Source organism: Schistocerca gregaria, chromosome X, assembly GCF_023897955.1.
Source record: "Schistocerca gregaria isolate iqSchGreg1 chromosome X, iqSchGreg1.2, whole genome shotgun sequence".
In the NCBI taxonomy this organism is placed as follows: domain Eukaryota; kingdom Metazoa; phylum Arthropoda; class Insecta; order Orthoptera; family Acrididae; genus Schistocerca; species Schistocerca gregaria.
The window spans coordinates 86,517,422-86,542,664 of NC_064931.1; the positions used below are offsets into that span (position 1 = coordinate 86,517,422).

General features: G+C 42.2%; 1 protein-coding gene across 1 annotated transcript in view; it reads left to right on the top strand.

Moving 5' to 3' along the window:
• Positions 1–25,243, top strand: part of LOC126299425 (uncharacterized) — a 48,617-nt gene that overhangs the window by 18,766 nt on the left and 4,608 nt on the right. The window contains exon 2 of the mRNA XM_049991324.1: positions 15,726–15,915. Within this exon, the coding sequence (XP_049847281.1) occupies positions 15,726–15,915 (190 nt within the window). The remainder of the gene's footprint in view (positions 1–15,725; positions 15,916–25,243) is intronic.

Below are 25,243 nucleotides of genomic sequence, written 5' to 3' on the forward strand. Positions count from 1 at the left end.
CATTTAGACGGTGTGGTTAACAAACAAAATGTACGCTTTTGGGCCACTGAAAACCCCCAAGTACTTCATGAACGACAACATTATGCTCCGAGGATTACAGCGTGGGCAGCAATTTCCAGTCACGGACTTACTGGACCCTTTTTCTTTGCCCGCAACTCGTGGTCGTGCGGTAGCTTTCTCGCTTCCCACGCCCGGGTTCCCGGGTTCGATTCCCGGGATTTTCTCTGCCTCGTGATGGCTGGATGTTGTGTGATGTCCTTAGGTTAGTTAGGTTTAAGTACTTCTCAGTTCTAGGGGACTGATGACCATAGATGTTAAGTCCCATAGTGCTCAGAGCCATTTGAACCTTTTTCTTTGAAGAAATTGTGAACAGCGAACGTTATTTGAGCATGCCTCGCAATAGCTTCATTCCACAGCTTCTTGCTACTGCCTTGCTCTTCAATACTTAGTGGTTCATGCAAGATCGAGCAAAGCCACATACTGCGAATACTGTGTTGGAGTTTTTTCACGAGCATTTCACCGTGCGGATCATTTCACTCAGGTTTCCAGGTCGCGTCAGTGACGGACAAAATTGTCCCCCCAATAGTCCAGACCTCAATTCATGTGACTTTTTTCTCTGGGGCTACCTAAAGGAAAAAATTTTCCCGAAACGTCCACTTGATTAAATGGAGCTCAGAGGACTTATTCTTCAAGCTTGCAGTGAAATTACGGAAGACATGTGCCATAGGGTAATCACTAACTTCAGTATTCGTTTGAAGGAAGTTAGGAAACGAAATGGCGAATATATTGAGCATGTGCTGAGTTAGACAAATCTCCATGGACGGATCTTCATTGTAGTATATGTTCCACTCAGATTGTATTGACAAGAAAGTTTATATTCAAAAACAAAGTGGTAACACATTTCGTGCGCCACCCTGTATGTACATACATCAGTGTGTTGTTTGTTTGTTTTTTTTCCCCTCTGTATCGAACAGTCTTCCCACAGACACATCACAAACTTTATGACCTTATGTTTTTTACACAGTAGTAACTGCACCACTAAGTGGACTACGCCTGTCAATACAAACTAATCATGTTAAAACCACGCATCCACTCTACAAGACCTGAACTGCTGATAAGGGGGAAATATGCATTAATGGCCTGCTCTTGCCAATGTGCTTGGACACACTAACCAACCTAAAAACATGTGAACTGTAGTAGCTATAATTATTAGTCTGCAAATGATGTAGCTACTGATGTAATGTTGTTCCGTACACCATCGTCAATCACCAACAAAAATAACTGCACTTATACCAGTTATACCCTGTATATACATGGAATTTCGTTGAAATAGAACGTAGTTCAGAAGAATTACTGGTAAAATATGAGAATTTTCTTGATATTCTCGTCACTGAAAGTGTATAAATAATACACAGGCAGTTCTAGTCATTTTGTCCTGTAGACGGTAATACTGCCTTTTCATTAAGTTCACTAATATATAACTGCAAAAGACACAGTGCATATTGCCACTTGTTCATGTATCTCCGAGCAGAGTAGCTAGCTGTAAGGTATCCTAAATCATCATTCGTCCCTGTAGATTAAATAATCCCACACGAAATTATTTTTTCCTGCGAGGAACTGTGTTTGTACCTTTCGTCCAAATGTGCCATGCAGCCAGTGGCATTTACTATTACCAAACGTCGTATGCATTACAGCTATAGCTATTTTTCAGGCACATAACAAATTAGTCGAATCCCATTTCTCAGGGAACTGTTCGATCTATTATTTTCTATAAGTAAGTCTAAAATATGTTGAATACTCGTTAGAAGCATAATCATTCCCTTTGGGACAGCGGCCATAGGTGGTCATCGTAAACCTAAAACCAGAGCACGGTGAGAACCTGAGGCGGCTGTACAGTATTACAAAAATATTTTCCGAGGAAGCTTAACGTGAGCAGGCAGTTCAGTGCATTTGCGATAAGAAGTAAACATTCAAACTGTGGTGCAAAAACTTCTCGGTTTACTTACCGTGTCAGATCTGGTAAAATATCCGGCTTTCGACGAAATCCTCCAGCGCCTTTGTCAGGGAAAAAAGCCACGAGTGAACTTTTACTTTACCCAGATTTGTCAAGACAAATGAACCGAAAATCTTTTATACAACGATGTCGACGCGAGAAATTTCGATGCCATTAACAAATGATAATACATTTAATTTAAAGAAGGAGAAATGCGACCCACAAAATGTTAGAAACGGTTTTATTTAACAGTCAGGACAGCAAAGCTACCAGTTTATGATTCAAATTTCAGATTTATCCTGATTACGTGGTAACCTGGCAGTTACGAGGTATACAGCCCTCACAGTTTCTTTTGGAGCGTGGAGACTATTTATCCCCGAACTAACGAATTTTTCCGTAATCAGGATCCAGCTGAAGATGGATTATGCATGATCCCGAAATCAGTCATTTTTTTCGGAATTTGCGATCTTACGCACTTACATTACTCCTGTTGCTCGGCATGCAGCTGAGAGACGGTGGTGGTCGCGACAGTCTTTCTCATGTGCAACACAGGGTGGCCATGAGCGAGTGGCCTTGCTCCGCTTCTACCTGACAGTCGCTTACGAAATTATCCGCGTCTCCACTCACTGCGAGAACGAAAGGCAATCGATAATTCGTACTTCACTAGAGTCTCTACATTTACGATAGCTCGTTTCTTAACTTTCATGGAATCAGAGGTAGTAAAAGTTTAGAATTAAATTACAGTTTTTTTTCTTTTATTGGCTTTCAGTTCGTGTCCATACATCCGTCTCAACAGTGGAAAGATGATACGACAGCATTTGTTTTGACAACGCAGAATATACAGTACTTTCAAGTTGTACTTTGGTACGGTGTTACATATGCTTAAGACTAGTCATGGGCCGTCGATAACGCGAATTTATTGTTAGTAATAACGGTGCGAAGATAAGGACGACACAAACCTGGCCCCTGTGCGGAGAAAATCTCCGACCCGGCCGAGCATCGAAACCAGGCATCTTTAGTTAAGACTCTGCCGCACTGACCCTGTAGCTACCAAGGAGGTATTATCAGCTACAGCTGCTTTGTTATGTAAGTGAAGGTGATATGTTGACAAGAACTTATTCACTTACTTTAATTAACTTTAATTTATGGGAAAGTTAATACCTTATCGGTAAAACATACTAACATTTTTGGACTCTATGGTACTGAACTGTAATAACTGCAGATGATAGTAGTGCCATACGAACCAGCCATATATTTTCGTACGTGTGGGTAGCTTGTCTGTTCCAAATAGCGCGTCAGATAGTACCCAACTATGTATCAGAAAAATGGAACACCAAGCTGGATTATTTTTCAGATATTTGTTAGTAAACGATTCAGTTCCATGATTTTAATCTCTGTATTCCATGCATTTACATCCTACATGGATAATGTTACCTATTTGCATAGCCAAACAGAATCGGCAGACGTTAAGTACAATCAATCCAGGCTCATCTTTGTTTGTGGCTCTGTCCTCAGCAAACGTCTACGAAGTATTCATCTTGACTCCATGGAGAATAAACGTACAGTCTCTAAATAGATGGAGATTTAGTTGATTAACTTAATTCATCATTAGCATAGACACTTGAGAACTTGATACATGTGTCAAATACGTCTTCTATTTTCAAGTACGGATACGACAAAGGATAAGAATTGAAAAAAAAATTTCAGATGTCGCTAAGCACTATGAGACTTAACATCTGAGGTCATCAGTCCCCTAGACTTAGAACTACTTAAACCTAACTAACATAAGAACAGAACATTACACACATCCATGCCCGAGGCATAATTCGAACCTGCAACCGTTCGAGACTGAAGCGTCTAGAACCGCTCGGCCGATAAGAATTAAGGAGCAAGTATTTGAGTGCAACAGTAACTAATAATTTACCATAGAAGAGTAGCGCAGTGTCGTCATCCTGTGCAATATTGTCCGCAGATCTATCTCTAACGACCTTGTCGGTCGATGGAGAGTTAAACCCTAAGCCTTTTCTTGTCCTTGTTTCATCCACTAACACGAACAAGATTATTCTCATTTGATGGTCCCACCCAACTGTCTCTTCGAAAGTGTTTTTAGCGACACTTTTCGTAGAAACTATCACCAACCGAACTATAGAACAACACATCTCACACCATATGAATGACCTTCATTCAGAGCATGTTCAACAAAGCTGGAATCTTTCTTTTTCTTGAGAATTCAGGCTTTCTAGGCGAATCTCGATGATAAAATCTCTCTCGTGTTGACTGCCTAGTCAATGCGTCGTTTTCCGGCGACGTTTCAGCGAGTTTCTTACTTTCCTTCTTCAGGCGAAGGTGGCAAATAAGAAACTTACTGAAACGTTGCCGGAGAACGACGCATGAACTCTGCTGTCAACCCGACAAGATTTTATCATATTTATTTTTCAGCCTCTAACTTCTTTCATCCTCAGACAGTCTAGTAGTTACAGCGCTACCTGATTGACTTACATATAATTTGCCACACGTATTGCAGTAAATTCTATATATTCCAGTCTGTCCTTAAGGTGGAATCTTATCTTTAGTGTCGAACAGAAGATGGGGAACAGTATTCCTAGTGTAAAAAGCTGGAGCATATTTCCTGGATTTTAGTTTCCTGGCAAAAACCTGTGAAACGTTTCCCATGTGTTATCAGTGTGATTTTTTGCGGTCTGAAGAGGATAAAGGATAGCTGTTATCCTCTCTTTCTCTTATTTTTGCTGAGTATGTTGTCAATCAGTCTACGACTATAACCATTACTCCATGCTGTTTCTATAATTATTTTCAATTCATTTTCAAAATCTGCTTTAGTTTGGGGTGCATATAACAGGCGGTGCACCCCTGGAGTGGAAGGCTGCATGTTTATGTGTTACGGGATGCTGGGAACAGGCTGGTATTATTGTGTCTGTTGAGGCTACTTTCCTGTACAACTTAAATAAACGTTATTGGCTAATGAAGTCAATGGTGAGTTCCAAAACCTTAATAGAGACTCCTCCCAGTTCCTCAGTAAATTTGATTTTACGGTTATGTGAATTCAAATGTTTAAAAAATTAATTTAACTATCAGTTTGTCCATATGACGTAGTATCCTGTGCCATTACTCACTTTTAGAATAATACTATTTTATACACTGACTTAGTTTTAATATTTGAACATTTAGGTATTACATCATGCTTGTGTTTTGTATCGCTACAGACATAAAAGTCACATACCTGTGTGTAACATTCTTTGTACAGATACGAATTCTCGCTGAAGTTGTGTGGACTATCTGTTCAGCATTAACTTATCTGACCATGGCCTAATAAGCTGAAGGCAGTTAGTAACGAACTAATAAATATTATTCTAGAACATCAATACATTGTAATAAAGTTTTTAATACGTCTATGTTCGTCCACGAATCGACGGAATATTCCATAGAAACTATATTTATTATATGTCAATACTTCCTTCCCACTGACTCGTTAATCTGTGAAACTGTCTGTCTACAACAAGATACTAGAGACTTTTTTCATTCTCTCTACAAATTTCTTACCTTTGCTGTTAGTGTCCCCATGACATATCAAAAGTCTTCGTTACGGCTGCTTGGAAAGTGAACAAGTTTTATATCCATGCCAGGATATCTTCAGCAGAAGACGGCATCCTCAAAGCTCACCAGCAAAAACCTCGTGGATCAATTGCATGAAAAATCCATATGCTACCGATTTTAAGGTCTAATCCAATCAACCAAAACTCTATTTCCGTCGTAAATGAAGAAGGAATTGGAAATTAGGGTATCCAGTGAAACACATGAAAGTGAGGCTCGAATGGTTTACTCGAAGATGAATGAACACTGTGGTTGCTTCATAGACCGATAAAAGTAGTAAAATTAAATAAAATTTAGTACAGAGAACATCGGTCCTGGTGGTCTAGTGGTAAAGCACATGCATAGAAACCGAGTTCGTGTAATCGAATGTCGGTCGGAGCACGGAAATTTTCAGTCTGCCTTTAATCTAACTTCAATATTTCAGTGGCTTACAGACACCAAGAGCGACATGTGGTTTGGGTTCCACGTTGAAGTACAGATAGCTCTTCTCCGGTTGGATAACTAGGGTAGATCAGAGACTCGCAAGTTGCCTAGGTGGTTTGGAAGACTTGGACGTCGTAATTGAGCCACTCGAAGTTAGTAGAGGAAATAGAAGTTATACGAGCCTAATCCCGTAAAAAATCATTGAAATAATAAAAGAAAATGTTGCAGTACAAGTTCTAAAATGGTTCGTAATGTTGTGAGCATGTCGGATGAGTGCATTTTTTCCGCAATTTTGGGGCAATTTGTAGGTCTGCTACGTTTGAAGTGGTGAACCGAAGCTCATCCACACTGACGAGTTGGCGCACAGGGTAAACTGGATTATTTTTAAAAGTTCCAAAAATTCTGAATAATTCGGATGCTCATTGGGTTTTAGTGAGATTTCAATAAATATAGATTTACTATTACACAGAGCTATGCCATAGTTAAATCTTCTTGTTATATGTTCCATGTTCCTTTTTCTGATATAGTCTGGCGTCAGCTATTTCATACATCTTCAGGCACCGATCGCTATACGGTATTTTGCACACAATGTTTTCGCCAGCGGTTGCAGTTCTGCTACATCCGTCGCATTAATTGTCTTTAAGAGAAGTACCCAAAGTTTGGAATCGGGCATTCCTTTTTTGAACTGATAAAAGTGAACGACTGAACTATTTATCAACCATCATCAAGTTTGAATTATTCTCTGTTGACCAAAAACTGTCAGAGACGAATATCTATTTCTTCCATATAAACTAAACACTGACAAAAGAAACATTTTAAGAACCTCATAAACATAGCTACTCTGTAAATCAAGGTGACACTTCATTCACGTTATTCCTCAACATGTGTCAGCATAACAAAAAAAGGGGCATTGTTTTCCGTGGTCTGTCGGCTGATCGAAAATGTCATGTCTGCTCGTCAGAGAAATATTACATGCCAGGCATACAATATGTGACCAAAAGTGTCCGGACACCCACAAAATCATACGTTTTCATATTAGGTGCGTTTTGCTACCACCTACTGCCAGGTACTCCATGTCAGCGATCTCAGTAGACATTAGACATCGTGAGATGTGCGCTTCTTGGACCGTTGTCAACTGTCAAACCAATCACTCAAACAAGAAGGCCAAAGATGTCCTAGTTTGAGTGGTTGATGTGACAACTAACGACAACTATCCAAGGAACGCACATACCCGTGCGAGAAAAGTCTTCACGATACCAGTTGACAGTGCTGCATTGGTTTCTAACACGAGGGTTACTCGATAAATGCAGGCCTGAAGATGGCATAATGTAATGCCGAAACTGGTCGCCGACAAATAAAACTAAAAAAGCGGCTGTTGGTATTTTATTATTAGAAGAAGATATTTAGCCCGACTCGATATTTTGAACGACCTAAACAGTCACTGACCCACGACTCCTTCCGAGTTAGCACATTCAGTAGATCAGTAGGCTTCTTGTAAAGAAGTGCTCCCCATAATGCCTCGTAATCTCCACAAAACACGCCACGTGGAGTTTTTGTATGATATGAAATGTTCACACGTGAATATCTCTTAAAATAAGACACTTAAAAACCTCAAACTTTTACAGAATACTCAATACTGTAGTCGGTTTTCTTCAACTACAGAAGTACCGATCAAAATCGCGAATTTCTTCATTTCGGTGAAAATTTGATCACCACGGTTTAACATATGTGTCTATCAGAAGACACCTCCTGAGTTCCTATTGTCTGGTATGTTAAGCAGCCAATCAGATCATCTCGAGCGCTTCTATACCCACGGTATTTTTAATGTCCGCGAATCAGATTACCACAAGTACTTTAGAATAGAAATCACGTGATTCCGAAACTAAACAAAATTTAGTTAATAGAAAATACGAGTTCTTCCACAAAATAAATTTAACACACGAGCCCCTTGTGGCTGCCTTTTACAAAATCAAGTTCACTCAGACACACCTTACAAATCTTATTGCACAACGACTTTCTAACACATACTTTTACATAGTTTTAATAAAATATCACATTCTCACTATGTCCTGCATTCGCTCTCTCAGTCTCTCCAAAATACTCACACTACCAAAACACGATGAAATAATAATTTTCCAAAGTACTTTTGATTACGTCAGAAATTTGTAGAGATGAAATACAATAAAATTCCAGGAAATTAGATTATTTCAATCTATCCTCTTGGTTGTAGTTTAAACTCATGCTATGTTACAGTCCCTAACTCCGGTTCACAACAGCAGCACGGTTATTATGTGTTTTAGGTAAAAATTTGTATCTCCGAAAGTACTGAAGTTATCGATTTGAAATTTCAATAATGTTTTTCTTATCAACAGTATTTGTTATACTAAGCTTGAAAAAGGTCGATTAATACTTAATACTGCTTCTTCATATTCATAGTGAGTAGTGTAACGTATTGCACGTTCCGTTACGTACATAGACAGCTCGCTCGGCCCAGTAGCGAGCTTCAGCTGTCCCAGCGTGAGAACCAGATTGTTCTCTCCTGCCCACTACACGGCAAGCTACGCTTTCAATGCAAGATGACAACTCGTAACAATTTTCTACGTTACACACTCCATCTGAACCGAAAATTACTATAAGTACATTTGAGGTTCATATACCGGCGCACTTATTGACATGACTTTATGATAACTAAACAAACGAAAACTAATTACCCACGGATTCTTTACAAAATTTTGAATGTCAGAAACCTTGTTGAAAAATGAAAATTTACGAAACACACAACTCTGTTGCAGTAGTACGTCCGATGTTTTGGCTTGGAGTTGATACCACTACATCGAAATTACTTACAAAAATTGTTACAAATAAAATATTTTTTCTACAAAATTCAAGTTTATCATTCTATTCAAAAAAATAAATGTCAATTTGACAAAGTTATTGCAACTGAAAATTTCTTTTTCGAACTCACTTGACCTTATGACTTTACTTTCTTATCTTCATTGTTAAAAGAAATTTTTTTAGCGAGTAAAACCTACTAAAGTACTTCAATGAAACCATCTTTATATAAAAGGGCATTGGTTTGTCTCCTTTGTTGCAAATAATCTTCTCTATGTAGAGTCTTTGTGGGGGCTTCTCTTTTTTAACTAAGTATACTTTTTCACAAACTTCTCGGAAAGACCGCTATGACTGGTTCCTTAAAAACAGCTAATAGTATGAGAGAGGGACCGCTTCCTAACTTTCACAAACATTTTTCACTGTAGTGAGCGCTTATAAAAATTATATTTTTCAGCACCTACTTTTCGATGAAACAGCTTGGGAACTTCTTTTCGGATTTACTCTTACACCAGTTCCACACTTTAGTGCTATATAAATATCAAGTGGCTCTCGTATCCCTTTGCCTCCTGCAAAGAAGAATGTTATACATGTTTCTTCCAAATACGTACACAATTTGTTTCCTGACATAATGGGTACATTTACAAAGGGAGGTTGCTGGATTTCATTGACTTTACATTTCGAGTGGTAACATTACTCCACTAAAGTATTCTTCAGTATCAATACTTCTTCAGAAAAAATATTTTTCAGTAAAAAATGAACTAGCCTTTACTAATCAAAAGTAAATGGTAATCTAACTATCCCTACTTTTACCCAACTCAAATTACAAAATTGCGGTCATTAAAAGGCACTCAAATTCACTCAAGCAAGTTACTGCTGAAAAAATCCATCTTTACTATACGAGTTTTTTGCTTCCGATCGTAATTGTCTCCAACATTGCTCTCATATACTAGCAAATAAATTTCCCAGCTTCAGAAAATCTTGACATACAGTATTATGGCTAGCATCTACTGTTTCATAAGGTTTAAATAATACACTTTGTGATCAAAAGAATCCGGACACCTGGATGAAAATGACTTACAAGTTCGTGACAACCTCCATCTGCTGGAATTCAACATGGTGTTGGCCCACCCTCAGCCTTGATGACAGCTTCCACTCTCGCAGACATATGTTCAATCACATGCTGGAAGGTTTCTTGAGGAATGGCAACCCATTCTTCAGTGCTGCTCTGAGGAGAGGTATCGATGACGGTTGGTGAGGCCTGGCACGAAGTCGGCATTCCAAAACATCCCAAAGATGTTCTGTAGGATTCAGGTCAGGACTCTGTACAGGCCAATCCATTACAGGGATGTTTTTGTCGTGTAACCACTCCGGCACAGGCAGTGCATTATGCACAGGGGCTCGACCATGTTGAAAGATGCAATCGCCATCCCCAGACTGTTTTTCAATAGTTGTAAGCAAGAAGGTGCTTAAAACATCAATAAAGGCCTGTGCTGTGATAGTGCCACGCCAAACAACAAGTGGGTGCATGTCCCTTCCATGAAAAACACAAACACACCATAACACCTTTTCCGTCTCCGGACTTTACTGTTGGCACTACATACGCTGGTAAATGACGTTCACCGGGTATTCGCCATGCCCACAGCCTGCCATTGGATCGCCACATTGTGTACCGTGATTCGTCACTCCACACAAAGTTTTTCCACTGTTGAATCGTCCATAGTTTACGCTCCTTAGACCATACGGGGCGTCGTTTGGCATTTACCGGCGTGATGTGTGGCTTATGAGCAGCCGCTCGACCATGAAATGCAAGTTTTCTCACCTCCTCCCTAACTGTCATAGTACTTGCAGTTAATCCATGTGTAGTTTGGAATTCCTGTGTTATGGTTTTGATAGATATCTGCTTATTATACCTAACCACCCTGCCAGCCGCGGTGGCTGACCGGTTCTAGGCGCTTCTGTTAGGGTCGCAGGTTCGAATCCTGCCACGGATATGGATGTGTGTGATGTCCTTAGGTCAGTTAGGTTTAAGTAGTTCTAAGTTCTAGGGGACTAATTACCTCCGATGTTAAGTCCCATAGTGCTCAGAGCCATTTGAGCCATAACCACCCTCTTCAACTATCGGCGGTCTCTGTCAGTCAACAGACGAGGTCGGCCTGTACGCTTTTGTGCTGTACGCGTCCCTTCACGTTTCCATTTCAGTATCACAGTGGACCTAGTGATGTTTATGAGTGTAGAAATCTCGCGTACAGACGTATGACACAAGTGACACCCAATCACCTGACCACGTTCTAAGTCCGTGAGTTCCGCGGAGCGGTCCATGCTGCTCTCTCACTATGTCTAATGTCTACTGAGGTCTCTGATATGATTACCTGGCAGTAGGTGGCAGCGCAACGCACCTAATATGAAAAACGTATGTTTTTGTGGGTGTCCAGATACTTTTGATCACATAGTGTACATACACAATGAGTGAAAAATTACTAAAAACATTTACAGTAACTGCCTCATTTGTCATAAAATACACATGTTGACCTCCATCTCTCTACGAAATCTCTTGGCACTATACACTGGCAATCATAGAAGTACAGGGTCTGTTCTGAAGGTTTTACATAAACAGGTAGAAGCACATTTCATCACACTTACGTTTTGCATTAACCTATTCTACGAAACTTTCACACATTCTCCATTCCTCATCCACTATTTACACTGAAGAGCCAAAGAACTGGTACAAGATTGCACCTTCTTTAATCATCTCAGATTCTGCAACACTTTCTTCTATGTTGTCAGAATTTTCAAAACAATCCCCACGCTCTTCTGCCAACGGCCTTGCCGCAATGGCAACACCGGTTCCCGTCAGATCACCGAAGTTAAACTCTGTCGGGCAGGGCTAACTCTGTGATGGGTGACCATCCAGTCTGCCGAGCTCTGTCGACAAGCGGGTTGCACTCAGCCCTTGTGAGGCAAACTGAGGAGCTACTTGACTGAGAAGTAGCGGCTCCGCACGAAAACTGACAACGGTCAGGAGCGTAGTGTTCTGACCACATGCCCCTCCGTATCCGCATCCAGAGATGCCCCTGGGACTGAGAGGATGACACGGCGGGCGATCGTTACCGTTGGGCCTTTCAAGGCCTGTTCGGACGGAGTTTAGAGTTTAGTTTAGTTTGGCTTTATCTAATTCTGTAGCAGCGTAACTTCTTCGACATCTGGAACTGCTCCATCACTATCAGACAGAATCTCCTCTATTATATCTAAAACTTCATCTGCCGGTATGTCTTCCTCCCTTTGTTCGATCTCTGCACGTCTACTCTGTTTACTTGCACTTCATTTTGCCTAGTAGGAGCCCTGTAATATCCCTTATTATTTTCTTCTTCTTTCAGAAGATTCTCTACCCTTTGCAAGCAACCAATAAATTTGTTAATGTCATCTCTGGGTGCAGAACTTATTTTATATTGCCAGGACAAAGACAACTTCTTTTCTAACCCCATTATAATTTGTTCTGCTTCTAACTTGGTAGTCATGTAGGACAAAGTAGTTACACACTTCTGCACAAACCTTTTGATAGAGTCTTTCTTTGGATTAAACTTCCATCTTTTTTTATTATTCCTCAAAGAAAGCCTGTTATAACTTTCCATACTGTCATAATAGTCTACAGCTAAATTTCCCCAAACACGAGCTTTTCCCATAAGATTAGATACCACAAAGCCTAGTTCATCCACTAAATGTTATGCTTCCGCAGTAAATGAAGCCATCCTTGCACTACCGTGACTAGATCTCTGGCACACTGACCGACTGTTATGGTGTATTCGGAAAACTGCAACTATTGAGACACTCGTGAGTTCAAAATGCGATTAGCTTTTAGTTTTCATGTTCGCCATGAAATGAAAGCCATTTTTGGATCCTGTTCGGGAATGATTGTTCTTCGTCGGCCTCGCACTACCGCACGATGAACATCTGCTACGTCTCTGAAGCGTCGAGAAAGATTATTTAGTGGTTTTAAGCGCCATTATGAGTCCGATGTGAGTTGTCTCAAGACAGTCGATAATTGTACTCAATTAAGTAACATCCAAAAGGCACTCGTGTGCAAAACTTATGGAAGGAAGTAACTTTCGCATGATGTGTTACTGCCAAGTAATACAGCTCGATGAAACTTGGATCATACATAGAAACAACCGGTACGGTATAGCACAGAAAGTAACTGAAAAAATACGTAATGAGAGGAACATAAATGACACTTTTATTAAAAGACGATAATTACGCTGTAGTTACCGCGATTTATGATGGCCCCCAGGTTGTTTTGAGCGAGTTAACCAAACATTAGCAAGCAGATGCGTAAAGGAAATTACATTTTCAGCAACATCTCTAAAACAGTATTCATCACAAGACCGCATGAGCCCCGTCTCTGAGTATCGCTAATGTTAAAACTTCCATTCACTCGAAGCGGGGATACAGTGGGCCAGTCACATAAAATGCTGTTCCCCCCCCCCCCCCCCCCCCTATATTGCCTCTAAATGCTCTAAATTTTGTATGTTCTTTAAACCCTTTATGCTCGTTAGAGGTCACGTCTACAGAAATGAATAAAATTCTCAATGAACGCTGTATACAATAACGTGAAATGGATATGTTTATTCGTCGCAAATAATGGTAAAAGAATGCTAATAGTTTCGCCGTTCAATAGACAACAGACACCTATAAATTTTACATATGGATCAAAGGACAAAGAAATTCCAGTAGATCTATCAAGTCACTCAGTCTGTAGTGAAAGCAGGTAAGTGTCACTTCAGTTTTATTTTCCTTTCGAATACGATTTCATTCAGCCCCATAACGTCTTTCAGCACAGTTCAAGTTACTTTTTATACTTTCGTTGCTTCGACGGTAAACACTCTAAGAATATTGAACAAAAAATAGAAATCAGGCCAGTATTGTAGCAACAACATCTCTAACATTATAATGGGCTCAATTCGGTAAGAAAGAGAGTCCAAAATTTTTATCATGTATGCTGTATCCAACTTAAGCCATTCATTGATGATTAGATCGTTTGGTCTTACCAAATTGTGAGAGTGTTCGGAGCTACGTTTAAGACATTGTTCCAGGTAGGCTCAGATATTTTCCATGAGGATACGTTCGAGGGACAAACCGAGTTGCGATAGGGTAACTGAGTGTTGGTCACCCAGGAACGTATGCGTTCCGTCCTTTGAAGACGAACGTACCCACAACATCCTCTTCCGGAAGATCTAGAGGCAAGGGCAACAGTTTGTCACAGACGATATTAAACTTCATGGTTGACGTTAGCAGTAACTCAAATGATGTGGCCCAAGTCATGATACGAAGAACACTCGAAAACCATCACAGAACCTCGTGCAGCCTAAACTACACCCTCCACCCCCTGTGGATTAAACGTCTCATTGGACTGTTGGTGTTCTCTGCTCCCTACATCATTTGAAAAGAGGCAATTCAGGAACGCATCACACGCCTCCAGTCACCTACTGTCCATTTTCTCTGCTGGCTGGCCCTTGCCGGGCGCTGTAGCCGAGCGGTTCTAGGCGCTTCAGTCTTGAACCGCGCAACCGCTACGGTCGCAGGTTCGAATCCTGCCTCGGGCATGGATGTGAGTGATGTCCTTAGGTTGGTTAGGTGTAAGTAGTTCTAAGTTCTAGGGGACTGATGACCTCAGATATTGAGTCCCATAGTGCTCAGAGCCAATTTTTATGGCCCCTTGAAGTGAAGAAATTTCATGTCTGGCAGTGAGCAATGATCTTCTTGAGAATTATTCGACTCCAAAATATCAGTGTTCACTCGGAAGCTGGTTGAGTCGTCCTGCGTTCATCGACAACAGAGATTCATGTCGGACTTGAAACTGATCGTCACTGAAAATGTGTAAAATTCGTGTTCGGTATTTCTCGATTAGGATCTTTGTGTGTGTGTGTGTGTGTGTGTGTGTGTGTGTGTGTGTGTGTGTGTGCGCTCGTTTGGTTCTTACGGGCGCTCAACGCTGAGATTCAAAATGTTCAAATGTGTGTGAACTCTTATGGGACTTAACTGCTAAGGTCATCAGTCCATAACTAAGCTTACACACTACCTCACCTAAATTATCCTGAGGACAAACACACACACCCATGCCCGCGGGAGGACTCAGAACCTCCGCCGGGACCAGCCGCACAGTCCATGACTGCTGGGCCTTAGACCGCTCGGCTAATCGCGAGCGTCAACTGGGGGGATTATCAGCGACCTTACACACATTAAAAGAAACGAATGTTGTAAATATTATAAGGATCTTCTTGCGACCATTCTTCTGACGCCCTGTTAGATGGTTACTAGTGATACCCTGCATTCCGTGTAGTCACGTTGGACAATCCGCGGGGATACGCCAACAAATTGGGTAGCTTCATTTACAGTGTGGTCATGGGCACGTAAAATTACAACTGCTACTTTCTGGCGTTTTTACACCTCTACGTCGACTCGTCTTACGGTGTTGATTTCACACAACCGACTGTCACACACACACCCACACACACACACACACACACACACACACACACACACAAAGCTTCACCGCCATGACTTACGTCAGCGGTGAAGGTCACATGACCGCCGTGTACTAGTAATATACCATCTACATTGCCCCATAGCGGCGAGTGTCTTATTGTAAGGAGGTGACTAATATTTTGTCTCATGATCATATTGTAAAAGTCTTGCTTCTATTAATGAAACTCCAATTTTTCACTTTTTCCTTGCCTGTAAAGTCCTTCAACACAGGTCCAAGTTATTTTTTACTTTTTTGGCTTCGCTTGGTTCTTTCGAACCACATAGAGCGTAAACTGTTCTCAACGAAGCAGCTGTTGGCCAGCGGGTGACGTGCTGCGCTTGCTTTCAGGAACGTACGTGCGCCGCAGCGCGCGCTCTGTGGACGGCCCCCAGCCGCACCTAGACTTGGAGAGCGTGGAGAAGCGCATGGTGGCCGAGTTCGGCGAGAGCGTGTGCGTCTACGAGAACGTCTGCGACGAGTACGCTGAGAAAGTGCTCGCCACCAACAACCACGTCCTCGACTGGGACACCGTCTTCAAGTGAGAACGAACGCTATTTGCTCTGTCCTTTGTTTTAGCAACTACAGATTAAACGGTTATTAAAACAAATTCTTTATCTCGAAATTACGAGATTGAAGGCTGAGAACAGTCAATAACATATGACCGCCATTGCGTGTAACTGAAATGAAGGCAATAACCTTGTTATCTTTCACAAAAAATCTTTTCCCACTAATTTGAATCTCCTACCACAATAACTTTTCTGAAAGTAGAACATCAGTTGAGATGCAGAATTCTAAGTGATTTTACAAAATAATGAGCAATTATTAAATTTTTTACTGCAATCTTTACCGAAAACTGATGCACGACCGTATCTTAATAGCTATGCACCATGCATAATCAGTACTATGTGGCTAATTATAACATGTTTATTTTTTTCTCTTTCGCACGCATAAGGGTTATTTAAGATTTCGGACCTCACCTGCTTTGTGATATCTAATCATGGGCAGCAGCTTTGAGAACAAACGGTCTTTTAAATGAATACTTATTGCGCCAGGAAACGCGGGTAACACTACCCTTCAATAATATCTCTCTTTACTTCGTTCTATCAGTACAAGCACTTGCATAAATGCACTTTCAAAACTCATTGACACTTTGGACGAAACTTTATTTTATTTTATTAATAGCTGTTATTTTTCAGCAACTATGGTATGCATTTCAGAATAAAATTCCATCATCAGTTGCACAGCTAATATTTCACTTTATGAATTTCGACAACTTGGTTTGTTGTCTTCACAACCCTACAAAATTAGGCATATTATATTCGTAAATCTTTAGACTTTGGCTATACGTTTATCTCAAGCATAATAAGGGTGTTACGGAAACTTATTTAGTATTGATTTACCATATTTCAGTATCTTTAGTTTCCTCTCATGATCTTTACACGACCTATATGTTATGTTTGCATATGGCAGCATAATGACCGAATAGTCATATATATATATATATATATATATATATATATATATATATATATATATATATATATATACTTGTTTTCAAGCGTGGGTGCATGAATAGGACTAAAAAATATAACAATGTGAAGGTAATATTTTTTTACATATCCTGTGAACTGACTCGTTCATTTCAATAAAAGAATTATTCAGATTATCTATGAACCACGTAACTAACAGGTTCTCTGAATTTAACCAACATGGTTTCACGAGGAGTACATTGTCTTTCTAATAATGATTTCCATTTAAGTTATCCGAATATTTCTGTTACTCTTTCGAAAGGCTGTAGCACTGGAGGGCAATCGGAGGCACGTTCGCCGGATCCGGACCGCGACTGCTTTCACTGTGGTCCGCGGAAGTAATTCGTGGGAGAGAGAGCGGGGCGTTGCAGAATTTTGCGACGTGGGTTTCTGAGACAGCTTATCCGAAACATCATAAGTAATGAAACAATGTTCTCTAAACATAAATAACGTAGACGTCTGAAGACCATTAAATGAACGTATCCCCAAAAAGTTGTGTTTTCAGGTATAATTTGTCTGCGTGTTGCGTTACGAAGGGGTACCATTCGTATCGTTGCATTACGCCATCAACATTAACGTCAAGTACCGCACAGGTTTGATTTTATGCAGTGGAAGCGCTGTTGTCCAAGTGTCCGCCTGCTTAGCTGGATGGTAACGTGCTTTCCTCCCATGCAAACGGGCCCGGGTTCGATTCCCGCAGGCCGGGTTGGAAATTTCCTCCGCTAGTGGAGTGGGTGTTGTGTTGTCCTCATCATCATTTCATCCTCATCACCGGCGTGCAAGTTGCCCCATGTGGCGTCGAAAGAAATAAGACTTGCACTTAGCGGCCGAACTACCCCGAATGGGTCCTCCCGGCCAACAGTGCCATACGGTCATTTCAATTTGTTTGTTTGTTTGTTTGTTGACAAGTCACATGATGAGTCGGCCCGCGAGCCTGAGTAAATATGTGCATCAGGCCCGCAGGTCAACAAAGGTTGCCCATGCCATGTCTGAGCTGCACGGATCTGTTACGATCGTAACGGAGCGTCTCGGAATTGGTTCGATGTGTGTTCTCACGACTACTTGATAAGGATTCCAAACATTGTAACAACATTCTTGAATTGGTCACACTAGTGGCCTGTATGCGATTTCCTTTACAGGTACAGCACAGTTTCCCAAAACCCTTCCACCAAGAACGTTGTAATTTGAGCTTCGAATACAGCTACGATCCGTTCGTGTGCATCGGTTTGTGCACATACTGGACACTGCAGATACGCTGTACGTTCACCAACCTTCTCCAAGACATGACACAACCTTTTAGCATCTGATCTGTGTCAGAATAGTTAGAGGAGATGGCAGTGGTAACGTAGTTACTCAGGGCAACTGCTGTCAGATGATTCCGCAACACTTGCCGTATGTACTGAAGTCCATTTCATTATGGCTTGCTGCCGTCGGTTCTTTTCGTCAATCGGGAGATGCACCTAACGCAAGTGCTCTTTGGCGTGAGTCACCAAGTCAGTCTTAATAGCCATTCTGCTTGAAAAAGGTCATAATACGAATAAAAACAGTGTTTGGTTGTAGATCCGCTAATTATTTAATTGAAGTCGAGGTTAAATTGTACACACTTCGAAGTAAATTATCTTAGCAGTATTTTTCGAAATAGGTTCGTTAGCAAATCTTATCTGAATAGTTGTTTCATAACTTGGAATTTGAGCAGATAAACCGAAAAAGTGGGACTCCTTGTAGTAGTGTAGCACTTTGCTAGTGTTTGGTTTGTAGTCACATTTTATTACCTTTGTACTTCCAGAGTTGACATTTAGCTGTCTTCATTTCTTTCCACGACCATTAATCGTACTGGGCTTGTATCTTTTCCTGCAGAAGAAGTGTTTCATGTTTGCCGTTGTGTGGAAGAAGAAAACATTAAACTATCAGACGATTGAAGCGGAGTCGTTCTCATACAGAACGTTAGGTTTATTATTACAGGGGTTTGCTAAATATGCAGTAGTAAGACATTTCGTTCTACTGACATTGTACTAGGCTTTCAGACGTCTGAAATATCTTACAGATTAACGTGGATCCAGAACAACACACCGAGTTTCGAATTTTGGAGTGTATACAACATTTCAATCGGTGGAGAAGTATCCAATTTTAAGGAAAAAATCTGAAGAGCAATCGTTCATCGAATCACAAACCTTTTACTTATGACACAAAAGAAATGCAGATATTGGCATCTAGTGGGCGTTGATTTAAACCAGTGGGGAAGGCTGAAAATATGTGCCGGACCGCGATTCGAACCCGGATCTCCGGCATACTACGCAGGTGTGCCGACCACTGTGCCATCCAGTTCTGTGAAACATATACTAAGGCTTATGTATCATCTAGTATAAAACAGTGACAACTAAATTCTACCATCTCAAAACCATTCGTACTTGCAGTGAACTGGAAAAATATGTATGACGCTTCCTTTTTCATTTTTCCTCCACTACAGTGAATTTTACGTTTGTACAACTCAAAGAAATATTTTCTAAACATCGCGTTGTATATCTAGAAAAAGAATAGAGACATGCCGTCTCAGCAGCATTCCTCAGGCTTCCCTTATATAAATTACAAACTACACGGTTTCTGGTTGGTTTGGGGTGTAAAGGGACCAAACTACAGGGTCATCAGTCCCTTTTTTCTCATGTAAACAAGTCTCAAGTTAAAACAGTTCCCAAAAGGAGTCGGGGAAAGTAAAGGGGCGTAAAACTAACGGAAACTGTGTGAAACACACTAAAATCTCAATCCTAAAAGACAAGACGAGATGAACACACATAAGGAAAAGACGAACACCAGTTAATACAGAGGGAGGGTGCAGGATTGGGAGAGAAGGCCAGACGCTCACCCTTAGATGGTGTGATAAAAACCCTCCTCAGGAATAAAACGTGGAACTAAATACGTGGTTGAGGCATTGTGGCGCAACACCAGATGCCGGCGGCTAGGAAGGTTAAAAGTCTGCCAAAGAGCAGCTAAAATTGAGCAGTCCAACAAGATGTGGATGACAGTCAAAGGGGAACAACGGTAACACTGAGGCGGGTCCTTGCGACGGCAGAGGTGACCATGGATCAGCCTAGTATAGCCGATGCAGACCCGGCAAAGGACAAGGGAGTCCCTACGAGTGGCTCGCATCGATGGCTGCCACACATTCGTTGTCTTCTTAACAACACGTGGATTATTTGCTATACAGACGGTGCGACGTTCATTATCCCAGATCACAAAAACTTGTTGCATAAGACGGTGCGAGGCGGCAATTCACTGACGCAGTGGTGCGAGAATAATGCTCGGCAATACGCTCTGCGAATACGTCTGGATCGTTGGAGACAAATCCATCGGTCGAAATCCCAGTTATGCCAGCAGGGGACTTACATCAGTAGAGGAGTCTCAGCCTGGTCCAAACCTGGGAAAGGGAGCTTCGTGACCCTATGGTGGTGTCGCATCGTTCCCAACACTGCTGCTTCCATCGTTCTATGAGCTGACGGGCCCGGGTGTGGAGGCGTTTGAAGGCAATAAAGTGCTCCAGGGACGGATGGCGCTTATAACGCTAGAGGGCCTGCCTACAGTCTCAAACGGCCACAGCGATTACCGGCGACCACCAAGACACCACCAGGGCAACCACAGGAACAACGGAGTGAAGATTCAGCTGTAGTAGTGATAGTCTGGAACACTTCACAGATGTTGTCACGCATCGGAGATTCAACAGTGGTAACGGTGAAAGCGGAAGTCAAAGCATCTCAGTGAGCCTTGTTAAGAGCTCATCTGGGCAAGCGGCCAGATGAATGACACTGGTGTGAGGACAGGAAGAGTGGGAAGTGGTCACTTCGACACAAGTCGTTGTGAATTCTCCAGTGGAGAGACAGGAGGGGGACAGGACTGCAAACCGAGAGGTCAATGGCCGAGTATGTGCCACGTGCCATAATGAAATGGGTTGTGACACCTGTATTTAGGAGGCAAAGGTCTAGTTGACTGACTAGAGCCTCGACGTCTTTCCCACAGCGAAAAATCTTAGTTCCACCACACTAAGGGCTGCAGGCGTTAAAATCACCCACATGTAGAAAAGGTTGGAGGAGTTGGGAAATGACTACAGCCAATACATGATATAGCACATTATCATCTGGAGGAAGGCAGAGGTTACAGATGGGAATTTCCTGTGGTGTTCTCACCCTGTCATCCACAGTTTCTGAAGGTGCTTGAAGGGGCACAGGTTCACTTCAGAGGTAAGAACACAAGTGCAAACTCCACCTGACAGTCTGTCACAGTCAGGACGGTTTTTGTAGCACCCCTGATAGGCATGAAGGGCACGGGTCCGCATTGCAGGAAATAAATTGTCATAAATCAGCCAGGTGGGAGAAAAAACCACCGGAGGACGGCGTTTTCTGTCTTCTGGGAAGGCATGAAGGGACCAAGGAGGCAGATTACGCCTCAGGGTCACCTGCCCCCACTGGTGGAGTATTTGTATTCATGTCCATTGCGGCTGAGGGGTTGGTGAGAGCCAGGTCTTCGGGTGATGCTAAAATATCCACCTCGTCATCAGACGCAGAATTGGTACGGAATGTTGGGGCTACAGGAATTTCCTGTTTCTTAGCAGACTTTTTCTTCAAATACTTGCTATCTCACTTTTCTTTATGCACTTGCTGGGAGAACTTCTCTGAAGTAGCATCAGGCATGGAGGAAGCATGTGAAGTGCTTCGTCCAGCAACTTGTGGCTCCTTCAGCCACTGGCGAGTGTCCACTTTTGCATGAGTGGACACCTTGGAAGGAAGAATCCCAAGGGACCCCTTTCATGTGAGAAGAGCCAGAGGAGGCTGTTGTTTCTCCATATGAGGCGAGGGGACCAATGTCACCTACTTTGAAAAGGGGGGGGGGGGTATTGCTCCGGAAGTAGGTAAATTTGGAGTAATGGAAGGAGAGGGGCCCCAAACTGTCAAGGGGGCGGATGTATTCGGGCGCCCTCGAGGGCCACTGTATGAGACAGAGATGTGGGAACCACTGTCGTAGATGATGGCCACGTCGATGTAGCTGCATCATATGAAGATGACAAGTGAAAGGGGTGAAGCCGATTGTCCTTCTGTTTAGCCTCTTCTTAAGTCAGCCAGTCCAGGGTCTTGTACTCCATAATTTCCGCTCTTTCTGGAGTACTGAGCATTGCGGCAAGCAGGGGGAGTGGCGCTCACAAGTGGCACAGGTTTGAAGAGGCGCACAAGGAGAACTTGGATGCAGTGGACGTCTGCAGTCTCTACTGGTAGCGCTTGAGATGCATCAGGAAGACATGCGCCCGAATTTCCATGACTTAAAACTTAGGGGGATATATGCATCGTTTTACTTCGCACCAGCATACCATCACATTAACCTTTTCAGGTAAGGTAATCCTCAAAGGCCAAGATGAAGGCACCAGTGGCAATCCTATTATCTTGTGGTCACCAATAGACGCGCTAGTGGTCAGACCGCGAGAGAAGGTTGTGATGAAAAATAATCCCCTGGACAATGTTGAGGTTGACAGAAATGCGAATATCACCCACCTTCTCACAGGCGAGCAACGTCCAATACTGGGCCGGGGATGGTGTCTAAATCATTTTGGACGGCGGTGTCAGTTCCCGCAACTTATCCTCCAGGTGTTCAAAATAAAATAAAGGCATCGTAGTTCGAAAGAAACTTGTCAATGGAGCAAAAGAGAACAGCAGACAACAGAAGAAAATTACATAACCCGGAAGGTGTCCTCGACCAAATATCTGAACTTCAGGTGGAATCACAGAGCCATGACAATAAGAGATGCAGAAGATCTAACCACACTATGGATATCTGATGCTCCACGTAAGGTGTCCTTCCCCAAATAGCCCACGCTTCTCTAGAAGTATGGAAGCGTGCAGTCGAACCCTTAAAGGGGACCAGAACTTATTAGGCCGAAATGTGGGGTGACTCCTTTTAGTCGCCTCTTACGACAGGCAGGAATACCTCGGGCCTATTCTAACCCCCGGACTCGCAGGGAAGCCAGATATTTAAACGACTTGATTGTGTCAAGCAGGACACGGCTGATACTGTATCCTGACATAACAGGTTTGTATTTATATTTATATTTTTCCACATTTAGAGTTAGCTTCCAATCATTACACCAATTAGAAATGTTTTCTAAGTAATCTTGTATATTCCCACAGTCGGTGTGCTTCGTACTGTGTACCCCAAACAATTGTGCTTGCACCAGCATTTTACTATGTCTTCTGATACAGCACAGCTTGCCGCCTATTCTGCTTTGTAGAGCGGGCAAACCTCAGTTCCCCACGCTCTCTTATGAGAAGTGGACTTACACCTTCACGTAACCTACTCACGGTTTCAACGTGCTTCATCTATTTTCCATAGATTCTCACGAACACAACACTGAAACAGCCGACGAGTTTCGCCGTTTCCGAGATGCTCGTTCCTATGTGTCGGGTCATAACAAACTGCCGTTTGTCACAGACACTTTCGCCTGGTAATTAACAACCGTACCGTCTGTATACGATTCTCTATTCGTCTCTGCTCCGCTTATATACTTTCTTCCCAAGTCAAGAGCCCGCAGTGCTACCAGGCAGCATTCCATTTCGCAGAGGGTAGTGATTTTCGCTCGTCGCTGTAGCAGTGCGACCTTAAATTTTGGAGCGAACCTAATGTCTGTCCTCTCGGACGCTAGTAGCGTGAGACCACTGACATTCTACATCTTCATATATACTCTGCAAGTCACCACAGGGAGCATGGCTTAAGGTACCTTGTATCAGTGGTAGTCATCCTCTTTCCTGGTTTACTCGCAAATGGAACTAGGGGATAACGACTGTACGAGCCCTAATGTCTCGTATCTGGTCTCTGCATTCCTTACACGAAATGGAAAGAAGGAATATTAGAGTTTAGCATACCGTCAACAACGAGATTATCAGAGACGAGCACAATGTGGAATTAGCGAATAATGGGGAAGGAAATCGACAGTTCCCTTTTTTCAATGGAACCATCATCGCTTTTTCCTAAAGCGTTTTATGGAAATTACGGGAAAATAAATGTGAATGACCGAACGATACTTTGAAACCTCGTCCTCTCCAATGTGATTACTGACCCACCTCACTCGTTTACACCAGACGTACGTTCGCGGCAGTAAAACAGTTCTGCTGTCAGTCGCAAACTTTCTCAATAATGTTTCTCGAAAAAAACGTTTGTTACCTCCGTTGAGTTTACGAAGCATTTCCGTAGTGCTCTTGTGTTGACCAAACCTATCGGTAACAAATCCAGCAACACGCCTCTGAATTGCTTTGATGTGACCTCGTAGGGATATCAAAGACTCGCGTAGTACTCAAGAATGGTTCGCTCAAGCATTCTACACACGGTTTCTGTTAGAGATGACCGACATTTTTCCTAACATTCTTCCAAAAAACTGAATTAGACCTTTCCCCTTCCCTACAACCGACCTTACATGCTCGTTCCATTTCATATCGCTTTGCAACGTTTAGCCTATACATTTAATCAACGTGAATGTGTCAAGCAGTAATGCACTGATACTGTATTCGAACATTAGATGATCTTTTTCGTACTCGTCTGCATTTTTCTATATTTAGAGCAAGCTGCCATTCTTCAAACCAAATAGAAATTCTGTCCAAGTCATCCAGTATCTTCCTGCAGTCGCCTAAGGACGAGACTTCCACGCACACTACAACGTTATTAGTAAACAGTCACAGATTGCTTCTCACTGTCTCTATCACGTCATTTATGTATAGAGAGAACAAGAACTGATGGTACCCTTGTCCTTGATCCACAGTTGCCATCTAGGGCAAAGTACTGTGTTCTGTTACCTAAGAAGTCTTCCAACCACTCCTGCATCTGTGAGCCTTCTCCGTATGCTCGGACCTTTGTTAACAGTCTGGAGTGGGCCATCGGTCAAACGCTTTTCGGAAATCTAGGAATATGGTAAATTGCCTGGAAAAAGGCAAGCTGAGTTTGGCACGGGCGATGCTCTCTAAATAAGCTGTAGTTTGTGGACAGAGGCTATTCTGTCTCAAGGAAATTTGTTATCAACTGTGAATATGCTCAACAATTCTGCAGTAGACGACAACAAGGATATGGGTCTAAAATCCTGCCAGTCAGTTCGTTTTATCTTATTATATAAGGCAATCACCTACCCCTTTCTACAGCCGCTTGAGACTTCGAGCTTTTGAGATGAATAAGAGTTAAGTAAAGGGCCAATGCCGCAGATTACATCTGGTGAGAGCGAACTGGAATGTCATCCAACCCTGGCAACTTACCTGTTACCAACTCTTTCAGCCGCTTTTTAATGCCCCATATGCTAGTTTCTGTGTCCTCTACACGGGA